General features: G+C 36.3%; 1 protein-coding gene across 3 annotated transcripts in view; it reads right to left on the bottom strand.

Annotated features, from left to right (window-relative positions):
• Positions 1-16,909, bottom strand: part of adamts17 (ADAM metallopeptidase with thrombospondin type 1 motif, 17) — a 329,457-nt gene that overhangs the window by 268,870 nt on the left and 43,678 nt on the right. For all 3 annotated transcript variants that reach the window (XM_051711565.1, XM_051711576.1, XM_051711587.1), the window contains exon 7: positions 1,556-1,599. In XM_051711565.1, coding sequence (XP_051567525.1) covers positions 1,556-1,599 — 44 coding nt within the window. The remainder of the gene's footprint in view (positions 1-1,555; positions 1,600-16,909) is intronic.

Here is a 16,909-nt window from a genome sequence, read left to right as displayed (position 1 = left end):
CGCACGATCGACCCGCACAGACGGGCACTCTGCTTCTCTCGCTCCGGATCACTTTGGTATTGGGTTTTCACACTAAATTCGATGACCGTTCACTTCACTCAATCAAAATTAACTAATGAGTCCTAGTGAGTAACACTATCACTGCCTGTGCTATACTTCCTTCCCCAATGGCCCATCTCACTTATGCTGCTGTCTATCTGAACAGCTTTCTCACCTGCTAGAGACAAAAAGTACAGGAGGGATGTTACTTATTATTTATTAGTAAGTTAATCAGGTATGAGAAATCACTTATGTAACCAAACAATTTACTTAATAATAATAATAACTATAATAATAATAATAATATCTGGATATGCTGAAAAACCCTAATGTTAATTAAAGCTTTAATAATAATAGACTATTAATAACATTTATTAACATTTAAATATCATAACAAAATTCCATCAATTTGGATTAAGTAATCTTCAACCAAATAAAATTAAATTTCAAGTTTTATTTATTTAATTTTGTTAAAGATTACTGAATTACCAAACCTGGAGAGAACTCCTCTGTGCCACTGCATTAGTTTTGTATGTTAACTTAATAGCAAAAAAAAAAAGGGTAACACTTTATTTTGATGGTCCCAAGTAGATATTTAACTGATTATAAGTGACTTATCGACTGACTTGCTATAGCTATTAAACAGTGTTTCAACAAGCATTCAGTAGACTCTCAGTAGCCTGTATATAGATCTTATTAATGACCTTTTAATGAACTGATGTTCTCAACAATAATGTAAGTAGGTCATTAATAAAGATCCATATACAGGCTACTGAAAGTCTACTGAATGTTTGTTGAAACACTGTTTACTAGCTATAGCAAGCCAGTTGTTAAGTCACTTATAGTCAGTTAAATATCTATTTGGGACCATTAAAATAAAGTGTTACCAAAAAAAGTGATCCCGGAATACGTTTCAGTTACAATGCACGTTATGCAGTGTAGAGATCAGGCAATATGTAATTACTGAAACATTACTCAAATTGAAATAATTGATTAAAGTACTTGACATAAAAGGATGACAGAGTCATTTTATAAGGTTATAAAACAATGTACATATCAGATGCCATGTCTTTTGATGGAATTTTTTATATGGATTTCTAGAGAGAAGCTGCTTCAAATTTGTACAAAATTATACAATTCTTTCATCAAGGATTTAAAATATGAACATTTGTTGTGGTGTGCAAAATGTAAAAGTTTAAGAATCGGTCATTGAAAAACACACTGATTAATCACTAGGTAAGATGCTTGTAGGATTCAGACAGAGTATGTTTTTGTAATATGCCCCCTGGTTCTTAAATAGGTCAATGTGGATTTGTAGCTCATCAAATCATAGCTCTCAAAAATCTTTAAGAGTGTGCAAGTGGCGCAGAATTTTCTATAAAGAATTTTAGCTTTTTCAGGGCTTTATAAGCCCATTTTTATGTGGCTTTTTATAGAATGCAAAAGATAATTCATAAATCATGTTTTTCGTGTGTGGTTACATATTCCCATGAAAAGTATCAATCATTTTACTCACCGACTGTGTCACAAGGCTCATCTTTGTGGACGCAAAAATCTGTTCTAGAGAGATAAAATAAGAAAACAAAGAGCGAAAGAGAGAGAGAGAGAGAGAGAGAGAGAGAGAGAGAGAGAGAGAGAGAGAGAGAGAGAGAGAGAGAGTTTTGAGTTTTAACAAAACTTTATTTTATAGTTCTCTTATTTACGTCATCAATTTCTCACAGAACATTACCTTCCATACCACAAGACACAAAAGAGAGAGAGAGTGAGAGAGAGAGAGAGAGAGAGAGAGAGAGAGAGAGAGAGAGAGAGATGTCAGCATTAATTCACTGGTGGTTTAACTGATCAGTGAAATAGAGAAATAAACTAACAAGTTTCAAGACTTTTTCAAGAAAAGAAGCTTTAGTGAATAAGGAATGAGGGGCTGATATATAATATCCTGAGAGGCTAGACTTTAACTGAGAACAAAACATGGGAAATGTGTCTCTCTCAAAATGTTTTGTTTTGCTATTGTATTTGTTTGGATGCCTTTGCATGAACCTGATCTTTGATGGTAAAATAGTGCAGTGTGGGAAAATGCAGTGCTGTTGTTGTAACTGTGAGCTACTTGTAACTTGAAGTGGCCTTCCTCTGTCAGTCTTGAAAGTAACACTTCAAACAAAAGCAAATTAATCAAAGCCAGCTCATTTCCTGTTTAAGTCTTGAAACTATTTTTTTTACATCAGGGTTGAACTAGCCACAAATGTTCAGAGAATTCACAAGAACCAGACAAAAGTGGCATGAACCCAACACAAACCCAAACTCTAGACTGGTGGCAGTAGAAAAGTTGTTTCTCTGACTTCTGATATGAAAATCCACAAACCAGCATTCAAGACAGTCACACAATGCTTGTCAAGAACATGCCTGGGCCAAAACATATTGAGCTGTCTATGTAAGTAGCATTTTAAGGCATCACAGGTACACTCACAATGCGAAAGCTCTTTCAAAACATTCCAAAAGATGCCTAATTTTGTATCTTTTAGAAAGAAGAGAAACATTGATTATAATTCATTCAGTATTAAAATATATTAATAAAATTAAAGCAATCAAAAGTGACTATTTTAGTCAATATTTGTGTGTGCTATGTATTTTTATTCTTATTATAATATCTTGTTGTTAGCTTAGCAACATGCTAATGCAAAACTCTACTGAAATCAATTGTAAGTGGACTTCATGTTAGGATCGATATGTTTATGATGCACAGAGCTGCTGCCTGCCGTGAGCATTCCAGATATATTAAATACAAATATATACAAAATAGGCCTACATTTATTTATTGTCAAGTATTTATACATTATGGAGGTATTTTTACTAAATTTATACTGAATGTATACTGATGTTAATCAAAGAAAATCATTGTGCCTAAAGCCTAAAATAGGCTTGAAATGTATAATTTTGTTTTTCTTTTCATTTTGTGTAGAGCATGACCTAGATATTTTGTAGGTGTTTGTAGTAGGTTAGATTCACCTACTAGGTAAATATGGTAGCTTTATCTCTCACCAACAGCCTTTTGAGAGTACCTAACAACACACTTTTTATAAATTCAATTATTTTGCTGGATTACTTTTGCCAGAAAAGTGCTGATATTGTTTTCTCACTTTCCCGAGTTAATGTCATCATGCTGAGAATTAGTCAGAGTTCCGAGGTCGCATGGAACAAACAGAGAACGTCTAAGGGCTGGGTTGGGTGTGAAATGGCAAACAGATGCTTTAGAAGGGGCCATTTTCCCACGCACCCCTCTAACGACTGAGCAAGGTGCTGGTAGCCTCACGTTAGCATCTGTGCATGAATCAACGTGAAGCATTCTATGCATATATCAGGGCTTAGGGTGTCTGTGGATTGGTGCAGACAGACAGAAGAAGAATGAGGGAGAGATGTGGAGAAATAAAAAGAGACAAAAGCCAAATAACACTTGATGTCTGGATATCATCCAGCTCCGCTTGCGAAAACCAGCAATGGCCCCCCACTTATACTGGCCTGAATTCAAACAGATTCGTTCCCACAAAACAACAAGACGCCGCATCTCCTCCTCCTCTCCACAAAAGGAAGCACATCTGACATCCAAGAAGATTTAAAAGGCTTTGTTTTTTGCTTTCTCAGCACACTGAGAGTAAAGTACACACAAGACTGTCATGTAAACAAGGTTTGGCTCCTCCTGATAGCTAAAACACAATTAAACGCTCCACCCCAAAAGGTCAACATATGTTCAAGCAGAAGATACCTTTGAATCCCTCAATTAGCAGTCAATTTTAAGGGGTGGAAAGAATTAAAAAGCATTCCTAAGCTTTACACAAGGCTCCAAATGTTCAAACAGCAAATGGTTAAAGTTGTCTGCAGTGCTTAATCTTGTATAATTGTCTTTGGCAGGACAAAACTCTGGGGACGCAGTGGCAGCAGTCTTGAACCCTGTAATTTGACTTTTTCCATAACCTTATTTTCAGATTAAACAATGACTAACAGGTGAGGAGAGCCAACAAACCAGATATGTCTACTGTGGTTGAACAGTTTAAACATTAAAGTGTTAACAAATCACAAGCAGGAATGTGGGCAACAAGTGGGCAAGAAATGACAAACTAAAAAGAACAAGGGCTTTTAAAAAGGTCGCAATAAAAAATAAACCAAATAAGCTTTTTTATTTTTATTTATTAACAAAGATATTATTGTTTATTAGATGTAAGACAGCTAAGATTGATGTCTGTTGTGTTGAGTCTACACAAGAGTTTCAGTCACCAAACGCTGTGCATTTCCACCATATATCCTCTGCGCCGTGTCCTACTATTCCAAATGGTTTTTGATGTGAGCTTCCGGTTCCTTTCACAGCTTAAGTGAATTTGACACACAGCTGGGTGCTGAAGACAGATCATTTTCAGTAATAGATGGGGAGGGAGATTTTTAAGAATGCTGATTTCCATTAGAGTTGATGTCCATAGAGGATATGACATGGCACCCGATATCTCCCTCCCAAATGTCACAAAGCTAAGCAATTGAGGATAATGATGAGGAATCTCGTCCAGATGCTTCAAAACTCTTCAACCTGTCTGTTCAGAAGCATTTCTGAAATTATTGCTCTATTCAACTCAGAAAATCCAACTTTCTATTTAGAAAAGTGAACAACTGAATAACTTAAATTTGAATTTCAGAGGATTTGTACTGTTTTTAGAAACACAAATGTGAGAAAGGGATTTTTGTCCTTCATTTTATAAAGATGCTGGATGCAAGATATTTCAGAATAAAGGCTCTAAATGTAATAAATATGTAATACTTTTTTGGTTTGAAACTATACATTTTTATTTTATTTTTTTTCACACAGCAAATTCAACTAACATATAATTATTACATACAATATAGCCTCAAGCAGCGATTATCGGGGTCCAAGCAGTTTAGGGAAGAAAACAAAAGGGAAAGAAGGGGAGGAACAACCAAAATTGTGAATTGAAAATGTGAAGAATAAAATAATAAAAAAAAAAACAGATCAGTCAGGACAAAATAATTTCATCACTACATAAGTTTCCAAAACTTTTTTTTTGCCGTAAGTACCCCCACAGCACCATCAATAAGGCTCAAGTATCCCTTCATCGACACAAAGACGTGCATTTATCAGAGAAACTCTTGACAATAAGTTATCAAAAGAATTTTAGCTTGTCAAATCGTTTAGAAGATATTAAGCCAATTAAGTTTGTGGCCATGGACCAATTCACTTATCAGCCTATATCTTCTGAACAATTTGACAAGTCAAAATTAACTTTTTCTCTTGAGGGTCCCTTGATGATACATGCACAATTTTGGGCAAATCAGATTAACAGTTTAGGAGGAGTTAGGAAAAAAAGATTGTTCAGAAAACTAAAAATTACTTTATTTTCAATTCAATTTTATAGACGGCAATGTAAACGGAGAAATACGTTTTGTTCCACAAGTTTTCAAGGAATCAGATGAAAAAGAGAATTTGGATTCTAGCCTGTGCAATTGCAGAGATATAAGCAAAAACATAGAAGTACTTCCTATAGTGCCACATAGGGTTGAATGGGGTTTGTGTACATACCTGAGTAGTGGGGGGAATTTGGGACCTTCCTGTCAAATTTGGTGTCTCTAGGACTTACGGTTTTGGCTGGCAAGTCACTTTTAATGCAGAAAAATAAATAACCTGTCAAAGATCTAGAAAAAGGACCCAAACGCAGGATGATGATGATGATAAATGTGCTTTTATTGAAAATAAAATAATAAGGGACAAAAATCCAAACAGAGTAACAACAGGGCAAACACAAGAACGACCAACAGCAAGACAGAGTGAACTGAACACACAAAACAATCTGGCAGAGGCATGATGGTAGATAGCACAATATAAAGGGAGGAAAACACATGAGGAACAGGAACCCAATTAACATAAGGAGGACTAAACAAGGACTAGATAATGGGGTGTGTTAGAGGGAAATGAGTAGGCAGTGTCAGGTAGCACATGGCTGACAAACAAACCAAGCCATGTGCTCAGACACACAACAAAGAAAAAGACCAACACAACACAGAGAGGGCAGAACGGGCAGGATCGTGACATAACCAAATGGAAACCATACACTAATGTTAGGTGAACCTTCTGTGTTTTGAGTATTTTGAGTTTTCTGAAAAACTTTCTTTTTCGATCTCTTCATAGACCGTTGACTGATTCACACAAACTTTTGCATGTATCATCTAGAGCAGTGGTTCTCAGCCTTTTTTGAGTACTGGACACCATCATATCTCAAAACCAGTCTCATCTGCCCTCAAAATGTTATATCGTAGTAAAAACATTCAGTCAGTGAATTGGATAATTAATGCATAGCAAAGAGGGTTGCAAATATCAGAAATAATAACCACAGAATTACATATAACCAGACGTGGCTTATTTGTCACGTTTTTTTTTTTTTTTTTCATTAAACATGAACAGAATATGAAAAACCGCTATACACCATTACTTAAAGCAAATTCTCCCGATTAAATCAAGCCCCAGTGCACCATGATACGATGTGTAGATGCTGAGGTAATCTTCATGGAGCACGTGACATCTGATTCTGAGCGGCTGAAGGGAAGTCATGCAGACAGCTACTCCCGGGTCCTAATGCCTTCCATATACAAACTAGATGCGACTTGTCTGTGAGTTTTTTCCTTCTCTCTCTCAACAACACGGTTTTCAAATATATTTGATAAGATTCTACGGACCCCCTGCAATTATGCTACGGACCACTAGGGGTCCATGGACCCCCGGTTGAGAAACACTGTTCTAGAGACACTAATTACAAAAAGTTATCAAAAGAATTTTGATTAGTCAAATCATTAGAAGATATAAGCCTATTAATTTATCAATCTACAATATATCTTCTAAATGGTTTTACAAAACAACATTTTTTGATAACTTTTGGTCTAGAGGGACCCTAGATGGAACATATAAAATTTCAGGTGAATGAGTCTAAGGATATAGGAGTTTAAAAAATAGTTTTTCATAAAGCTCAAACTGGCAGAAAAAAAAAAAAAATTATAGACGGAAATGAAATCGGAGATATATGTTTTTTAGGGCTAGACTTAAAGGGATAGTTCACCCCAAAATGAAAATTCAGTCATTGTTTACTCACCCTTGTGTTGTTATAACACCATATGACTTTCTTTTTCTAAAGGAATGTTCTGGGTTCAATACAAGTTAAACTCAATCGACAGCATTTGTGGCATTATGCTGAATACCACAAAATATTATTTCGTCTCGTCCCTTCTTTTCTTTAAAAAAAAAAAAAAAATCAAGGTTACAGCGAGGCACTTACAGTGGAAGTGAATGGGGACAATGAAAGTGAATGTGGCCAATTTTTGGAGGGTTTAAACAGAAATTTGAAGCTTAGAATTTTACAAAAGCACTTGCATTAATTCTTCTGTTAAAACTGGTGTATTATTTGAGCTTTAAAGTTGTTTAAATTGTAATTTTTACAGTCATTTTTGGGTTTTAGGATTTTGACATTACATCATCATGGTAATAAAGTTGTAAAACTGGATATAACTTTACACAGAAAAGGTTAATAAGCGATTTTTTTCCACACTAAAATCATGTTTACACGTACAGTATATCCTTTGTCTTGTAGCTATACTTTTGAAACAGTGAGTGTTTTAACGTTTAAGGATTGGCCCCCATTCACTTCCACAAGTGCCTCACTGTAACCCAGATTTTTTTTTTTTTTTAAAGGAGGGACAAGTCAAAATTATTTTTTGTGGTAATCAACACTGTGTCACAAATGCTGTCGACTGAGCTTAACTTGTATTGAACCAGGAACATTCCTTTAACACCTTAATTCCTTTAAGAAATTGTGAAAAAATTTGCTCAGTGATGTCATACAATGGCAGTTTATGGTGACCACCTCTTCAAGCTTCAAAAGCACACAAAAGTATAAATCAGAAGTCTAATAAATTATACCATGAGACTCATAATTGTTATGAAAGCATACAATGAGGTTTGGTGAGAAACAAACCAAAATCTAATGTATTAATTAGTGAAACTGTTGACCGACCGTTGCTCTCCTCTGCGCGTTCATGAGACTGCACGAGAGCAAGTTCAAACAGCCCTCACTCGCGAAATAGGGCGTTCAAGCGTCAACCCGTTTTGTTTAAAAACAGGTCCACCACAGCGATAGACACAACAGAACACAACAGAGCTGCACACTAACCAGAGAACCAAACTGATTAAATATGTCTGATGAGTTTGTAGGCTCTGCTCTTCTGCGCGGATGAATCTGATGGTTTGAATACCACTAGTGTAATCATGGTTACAGGTGATCAACTTATCAGAGCGAATGTCACTAACAACAAAAAAACTCGCCCCATACCCTAAAATAAATGTAAAAAAATAATGAAAGGCAGAAAAAGATGGATATCCTAAAAATATGTCTTAATAGCAGGTAAGCAGCACATCTTCCGCTGTTGTTTTGACTTAATTTTTTTTTTTATTTATTTTTTTTTATTTTAAATAGCATTACAAAAGTTAGGCAATGATGACAGTAGACATAAGGATTGGTAGTCATATCAGATGAAGTCAAACAGTGGAAATGGTGCAAATGGTGGAAATTATAAATTAGCTAGCAGGCAAATAGACCAAGGTAATAACTGGTTTAAAGCTTAGCGTTGTTACCAGCATTACGTTTTTTTTCCCATTGTCCTTCAATGAAATTGAAAGCACTGCAGTACCACAATCCATAACAAAATGCCCCATTTGGGTGGCTAACACTATCTAACGAACTACTGCGCAAAGAGGTGGTCCAGTAAAATAGTCCAGACCTGTCTCTTAATTTATTGGTCCAATAAAATATTTTGCCTGTTGAGCATGTAAACTCCATCTCTGGTCTGGTTTTAAATCCTTTCTTGGAGCTGTTGCCACCTATGCAAAAGCCAAGCCGTTTCATGTTTTTTTACAGGCTCTGTCACTTTCCCTTTTTGCTTGCAGACTCTTCTCGGTTCGAGGTTTCTTTATTTTGAAAATGGGTGATTCCCCAGAGGGTTGCCTTTTTGAATGATCCATGGTCAATGTTGCTCATGTGTTGTGGCTACAAGCTGTCAGCTTCAGCCTACCACCACGGCCATCACCGTACACATACACATGCTGTAGTAGCTAGCTGGACCTTCTTTTCTTTATTTATGGACGTGACTTACACACAGATGACTGATGGAAGTATGCAATTTCCCACCAAATCCGTTCCGACAGCTCTGAAATATAAATCATTATTATCAGCTTACTGTAGTGACACGGGGTAAGGCAAATACATGGATTGGAAGACAGAGTGTTGGTGTACTTGCTCATTAATGAAATTTTGTTCATTTCTAACAAAAAATCTTACATAGAGTAGCTTTAAGAAAAAGAAAGAAAGCCAAATGGGGTTATAACAACACAGGGATGAGTAAACACTGACTGAATTTTCATTTTGGGGTGAACTATCCCTTTAAGGAATTAGAGGCAAAAGGATTTTGATTCTAGCCTGTAGCCATTGTGGAGGTATAAGCAAAAAAGTAAAAGTGCTTTTTTAGCACCACCTAGGGTCGGATGGGGATTTGTCTGTGTGCCTGAGTAGTGAGGGGGATTTGGGACCATCCTGCCAAATTTGGGGTCACTAGGTTTTGGCTGGCCAGATACTTTTAGGGCAGAAAAAGAATATTAATAATAATAAATATAGCCGCAAGCGGCAATCATCGGGGGCAAAGCACACATGGACCTTATTCTTAGTAGCACCATATTTTATTTTTTTATGGAGAGGCTGTGAGGCTGTGAGGAACAGACTTACAGTCTCTTTAATGGTCTGTACTTTTGTTTAAACTGTTTTGGATCTTTCCGCAGACAAAACATGAAAAAAGTATATTTGCAAAAAAGATAATAAATAAATATCTCAGTTTACAACAAATTCCACAAAGCACAATTTGTGAAGATTAGATGTTACCGCCATTTCTCTGACAACTTAGATAAATATAGCAGCTAGAACATTATGTGTTTTTTGTTTGTTTGTTTTTTTCAGATTTTTCTGATTCACAATGAATGTCTGTGGCTAGATATTCATTATTTTTTTGTTGTTATTTATGCACATGCCAACACATTACACACAGCACAATAAAGTGAACTCTTAGGGTTTGAAGATCTTATCTTATCAAAATTGGTACTACATCCTGCATCTGCCCTTCACTGTTGAATTAACTTATTATTTTGAGAAATTGGTTAAATTTAGCACCTGTCATCAGATTGTCCTGGTGTTTATGATCAAAATGACCAAATTTGACAGAATAGATTCTGTGAATGTCGTGGATCCATTTGTTTTGGTGTCCAATTTCAACTGCTTTGATCAGAGTTGAACAAATAGGATTTCCATAAGTTATAGCCCCCCTAGAATCAGAAATTGATGAAAATTTGCATATGACCTCAGAATGTTCTGGTGTCCAAGTGTTTTAAGTTTGAATATTGCACTCACTAGATACAGGCCAATTAGTCATAATAGGCCTCACCCAAAAACATATTGGCTTATGTCTTCTAAATGACTTAACGTATCAAAATGCTTTTGATAACTTTTTTGCCAGGAGTGTATGTAGATGATGCATACCAGATTTTGTGCAAATCAGACGAACAGCCTAGGATGAGTTATAAAATTAGGTTTTTCAAAAAAATAAGTCACAGAAATGTTTTATTTTGTAAATGGAGATTAATGTAACTATATGATTTGGGGGCACTGAAGGATTCAAAAAACTACAGAATTTTATTGTAGCCTATACGGTTCCAGAGTTAACAAAAATGTGAATTAACTTATTAGAGCCCCACGTGTGGCTGATTCACAACAAATTTGATATAGAGCTTCATGTAAGACCCTTCTTGTGTATGATAAAGTTAATGACCATTGGCCATTCACAATTCAAGTTATTTGACTGGCTGATGCCGGACATTTTTGTTGATTGTCGAATTGATATGTAAAAGGGATAGTAAAAATTATCTGATAATTTACTCACCCTCATGCCATCCCAGATGTGTATGACTTTCTTTCCTCAGCAGAATAAAAACTAAGATTTTTAGAAGAATATCTCAGCTCTGTATGTCTAAACAATGCAAGTGGATGGTGATCAACACTTTAAAGGTCCAAAAAGCACAGACAATCATAGTAAAAGTAAACCATATGTCTAAAGAGGTTAAATTTGTCTTCTAAAGCGATAAAATCGCTTTGGGTGAGAAACAGATCAATATTTAAGTATTTAAGCAAACTTTTATATAATTGTTATAATTGTCGCTATACAATGTGTGTCCTTGAGGGGATCCAGTTCATGCTGCCTCTCACGTGACGTAAGTGCGCTGGCATGTCCAAAGGAAAGCAAAACCAATGAAGCTTGTGAACAGTGTTCTCTTTTAAACAAATGGAGCTGCACTTCCAGTTGTATCATGTCAGTTCTCATGTGAACATGCCAACGTGCTTACATCACGTGAGAGGCTGCGTGAACTGGATCCCCTCATGGAGAGTGCATTGTAGAGTGACCGGAAGTACACAATTATGGTGAAAAGGACTTAAAGCTGCATTATGCAAGATTTTTTGGTTAAAAATGAACAAATTGCCATTAGTGATTGAGTACATAAACAATCAGTGTTCAAAACATTGTCCTTACCTTACCCCGATTCACTATGGTAAGCCTATAAAAATTATTTTTATATTTTGAGCTGTAGGGTCGGATTTGGCACGAAATCGCCAGCTTATTTTGATCATCCTTGCATCATTACATCATGTCTGTAAACACAGTGAAAAAGTACCGCCACAGACTCCCAGCCAGAAACGGCAGAATAACAATAAGAAGAGCACAAACAGAAACAATAGTGCCTACGCACCTTTGGTGCTTCGCCTCTAATAAGAAGAAATCTTAACAAATTCAATTGGGTTCTGCACCTTCGCGGCTTAACCCCCTAATAATAAGAAAAACTGAAAAAAATACAACAATACACACAGGACATCAGTCTTGGATTCAAATGAGGGGCAATTAATTAGGGGTGGGCGTGTATATTGGTTGAGGCTCAGGGCCAATAAATGGAAGGTTGATGGTTCAATTCCTGCAAGAAGTAAGCCATGAGCCATTATGACCACAATGCCCTTGACAGAGTTGGTCAAAATTTTTAAAGCCGTGTATATCATATTTTATACACTATTTTCTAAAGCCTCTACATCATCAACATGATGAATACTTTGCTGAAAACACTTGTTGTATGCAATGTACTTGATGTCTACTGCCTCCAGTTGAATGTTTCTGTGCTCTTCTGGAAGTAGAAGACCTTGCAATATCATTTAAAAAAATGGTTGCCTACATATTGTAATGCACATGTCTTTTTGCTGTGATATCTTTGCTGATTTTGATATAGTAAAACTAACTAGATATATTTCCTGAAGAAAATGTGAGTGGTGCTTGCCATGGCAAAATCATCACAACAATGTCCCACCAACTGCCCCAAGTTGATAGAGCCCAACCCCATATGGGTGTTGCTATACGGTTGCTAGAGTGCTCTGGATGGTTGCTAGGCAGTGGCCCGGGTGAGACTACAAAGGCTACTTGCTAAGCTGAGTCAAAAGAGCCCACCCTCAGGTCTCAAATATGATATTCTGATTCCAAGATATGTACAGTTTATTGCAACACGGTTGATGGGGTGTTCCATCTGGATGCTAGGCAGTGACCAGGGTGATAATAAAAAGACTGCTTGACAGACCATGGTTGCTATGGTGCACTTTATGGTTGCTAGGGCATGGCTAGTCAGTTGGCAGTGTGATACTTGAAGGCTGCTTTCTAGCCCAAATCAAAGGAAGCCACCCACGTTGTTCTCCGATTTTATGGTGCAGAGATAAGGGTTTGGCTGTATGGTTGCTAGGATGACCCCATCTGGTTGCTAGGAAGTTGCCAGGGTGATACTAAAAAGGCTGCTTGCTACCCTGAGTCAAAAGAGCCAACCCCCTTGTCTCTATGACTTTCTTATCCAGAGATAACCTTCTGAGCAATTCTGAATTAAATTCTATGGTGCTGGTTGCTAGGTTTCTCTGGATGGTTGCTAGGGCGTGGCTATTAAGTTTCCAAGTATTCAAAGACTGCTTGCTAACCCAAGTCAAAAGAAAAATTCCACCAAAATGTGTGCATAAAATATGATACAACAGGCTTTTGAGGTATCTCTCAATCATCACTACATTCCATTCATGCCCACCACAATGAAAAAAACACAGAGCTTTGAAAATACTGACATATATATATATATATATATATATTTTTTTTTTTTTAAGATATAAAGTAGGAACTGGTATTTAATTGTATGTTTTTATGTGCAGCCTGCTCTGTCATTATAAAGATCTCATTGTTTTGCATAACAAGCAGGGTATGAAATTAACTTTTTTGCCCACCAGCCACAGTAGTAACATATAATACCACATTATTATTATTATCATAATGATAATTTTGCAACATTCAAATGGAGAGAAACTTCTTGTTCAAGCACTATTTCTGAGGCTGTACTGAAATATGATGACACGCAAGACAATTCACCTAATGTTGTTGCATGTACAGCAACAAATATTTGGAATTAAGCAATTTCTAAATAAAGTGAACCTGCAGAGTTGCGTTCACAATGCATGTAAAATGCAAACTGCTCCATAGAAATAAAGCAAACTAAACTCAGAGCACTTCCTGAGATGATCTGAGATCATTTGCAGCATTCTTATAGACAACACTATTCTTGTAAACTGTTTTCAGATGACTGAAGCAGAGAGCAAAAAGTAAGAACTCTAGGAATGTGCGTTCCGTGAGAAGTTCTTGTGCTGCGCTCATGATTGCCAGAACCTCTGAACACACAGCAAATCAGACACGTGCATCAACAGCTTTTCTTTCATCTGTTGTCACTGAGACATCTTACAGGTCGCCCACCACATTGGAGGATAGATGAGCAAAATTACCCACCATTGTGCATGGAATTCCCAAATTTGGCCGGTTGGCAGGTGTTCATTTCAATCCCTGATTACAAGCTATTATAATACTATGGGCTATAATTTTGTCACTATGTTAAGCACAGCACAATGCGCAACTACCATGCATTACATCTTTTCCAATTTTGGAATTCTAAGCACAATTTTGTGCCAGTGCAATGTACAAGTGGGCATGGCTGGGAGTCTTCATGCTATCTGTGGATGTATGCATGCAAATTGTGGGTGTATTGTATGTTAATTAATTGCTATTTTCCTGAGAAATAGGTTATTGTGATAAGATGTTTCGTGAGCATGTCTGTTTTTTGCGCAAATTCTAAACTTAGATCCTGCATTTGCAGTTTGGAGATTCCACCCACAGGTCTTAATAAAGTTCATGTTCAAACTCTGAAAATATAGTGGAACATCAAATTATGTCCCTGACAATCACTGTTGTAGCCGTTTTAAGAAACAAAAATGATTTTTTGTCTTTGATTTTATTTTATTTTTTATTTTTTAATGACATTTGACTTTCTTGAGGTCATGGTTTATTTTTCAATTATTATTATCATTATTGTTGAAACGTTTATATTTACAGTTGTATTTATGATCTTATTTGTATTAGTTTTCCACCTGTGATTTTTAAGTCACTGCAAAAGTGAAATAGGTTGGAGAGGGTAACATTTTTGGATTTGTGGAGGTCATTATATAAAATATTGTTTGAAGTGTAATTTGAATTTAGACACATTTTTGGTTTAAGTTTTTAATGTTTCAATAAATTAATTAATTTTTTTGAAGCAAATCAACCGGTAGACATGCGTGAAAAAAAAAACACACAGAGTGAAGATAATATCATAGGTCCTGAGGATAAGAATAATACAGAGGAGGAATGGAAAAGCAAAAGTGTTGCAGGATGAGTTATGTCGTACAGAGATCTGGATCTTAATTATGTTTGTAGATCACAGGGGTCAAGCTCAGGGGTTACAGAGGTCACACTTACTGGACGGGTGTGCAAGAGACCCAGTAAAAAAAATTTCGCCTTTTCAAGTCAATATAGTGTTTGGTGCATAAAAAGCATATTATAATAATATTTTTATTTTATTATTTTTTTATTATTATTATTCATATTGTATTTGATTTGCTGAATTGTAATGTTATACATATCTATAGACCAGTGAAAGGAAGCTGTCATGGCCAAACTCCCAAACAATTGGTATCTCTGACAAGCCCAGGGAGTCCTCTAAGATACCTTTAGATGTATGGGCTGAGAGACACGTAAATAAAAATAGTGAAATACAAAAATGAATTGCTGGGTCTTAGGAGAATAATGACCTTAAAGCCTGAAAAAAAAAATCACATAAAAAAAAAAAAAAAAAGTATTCTTTTTTTTAGATTTTGTCTATATGTTTAAAAAACAGCTTCATTTAAAAAAAGAAAATAAATTTTGACAGACTTTATATGTCGGCCTATGTCAGAACGTGAACGTGAATGTGAACGTGAATGTGACTAATCACTCTAGAGCCATAGGAAAACTGCGTCCTGATGTGCTGGCAATGCTGATTGGCTGATGACCCCACAATAACATCTACAGTCTCAAACCCTTCACTAGCTTGATCTGTGATTTCAAAGGCAACAAACAGGAATAATTTAAGTCCATTACATTTTGCTTTTTGACAACAAAATGGTGTAGTTATGGTACCAACCAACAGGGGTTAACTGGACCTACGAAACTGCCAAACATTGATCTCTTGGTCCTGAACCACAGGTTGTTTAATTTGAATTTGAATTTAAAGTTCAATACGTACTGAACACGGATAAGAAGTGTAATACAGTAAACAGTGAAACGTGTCCAGTATGTTCCATACTTTTTGAATGCGCTTGTCCAATCAAAATAGTGGACGGGAACTAACTGTTACTGTTAACATTTCTGGACATACCCAAGGTTTCTTTTTTTTTTAATTATTATTATTTTTTTCATTTTGGTTCTTGTGTGAAACCTTAAATACCTTTGTTGGATTATCTCTTATATATGTGTTATGAAGATAATCTTTCTTCAGTCAGTAAGCAACACAGGTACTTGGGACCAGCCACAGACAGCACCAACAAAGCTGTGAGAGAGGGAAACCGAGGCCCACCTTGTCATGCCTTAATTTGCCTTTGATGTATTCCTGCTCCAACTTTGCAAGCGAGCCAAGACAGATGTTGCTCCTGTATGCCGCATCCTTCTAGAAAGTTTCTTTTGTGCGCCGGCGGTGATCATATTTAACCCGGCACAGAAGGAACAAAAGCACTCTCTGTGTGCGATCACCCTCTCTGCGAACTCCTTAGGCCAAGGAAGTCCGATAGTATCTGAAAGGCTCACATGAGCAAGTCGTTTTTAAAAAGTCATTTTCTTTTTGTTCACTTTTTGGGAAATACAGCAAGCTAATAACACCTAATCCCAAACTGGAAATGTGGTGTTTTTGGCTGCCAGTTGGTGTCTGTTGTAGCGAGAAGGTGAAGATTGGGTGCAAACTTGTCTCGCTGACAAAAGGATGAATGTGTAGATTATTACGGGTCTGTCACAGATAAATGACATAAATGTTCAAATTGTGTTGGATCTCTATAAAAGGGGAAAACAGGTTTAATCTGTCTTAAATAGCAAAGAGTTGAAAGATACTGAATTTCAAAGGATGTGTGGAACGAATTGGAAAGTAAAAGACATAAAACAGAGGGATGGTGATGAAGAAAGAGAAGTGAAAAGCATAATCAAATCTGTGCAAAACAAAAAGTTTTTGGACAATTAAGTAACATTGCAAAGATAACAAAATATCAAACCAAGTGGCAGCTGCAAACAAATGATGCAAGAACTTTTCTCCATTTTGCAATTTCTTTTAACCAAGCTGCCC

The sequence above is a fragment of the Myxocyprinus asiaticus genome, chromosome 1 (assembly GCF_019703515.2).
Source record: "Myxocyprinus asiaticus isolate MX2 ecotype Aquarium Trade chromosome 1, UBuf_Myxa_2, whole genome shotgun sequence".
In the NCBI taxonomy this organism is placed as follows: domain Eukaryota; kingdom Metazoa; phylum Chordata; class Actinopteri; order Cypriniformes; family Catostomidae; genus Myxocyprinus; species Myxocyprinus asiaticus.
The sequence above is the reverse complement of the archived record's forward strand: the minus strand, read 5'-3'. Positions and strand labels throughout refer to the sequence as shown.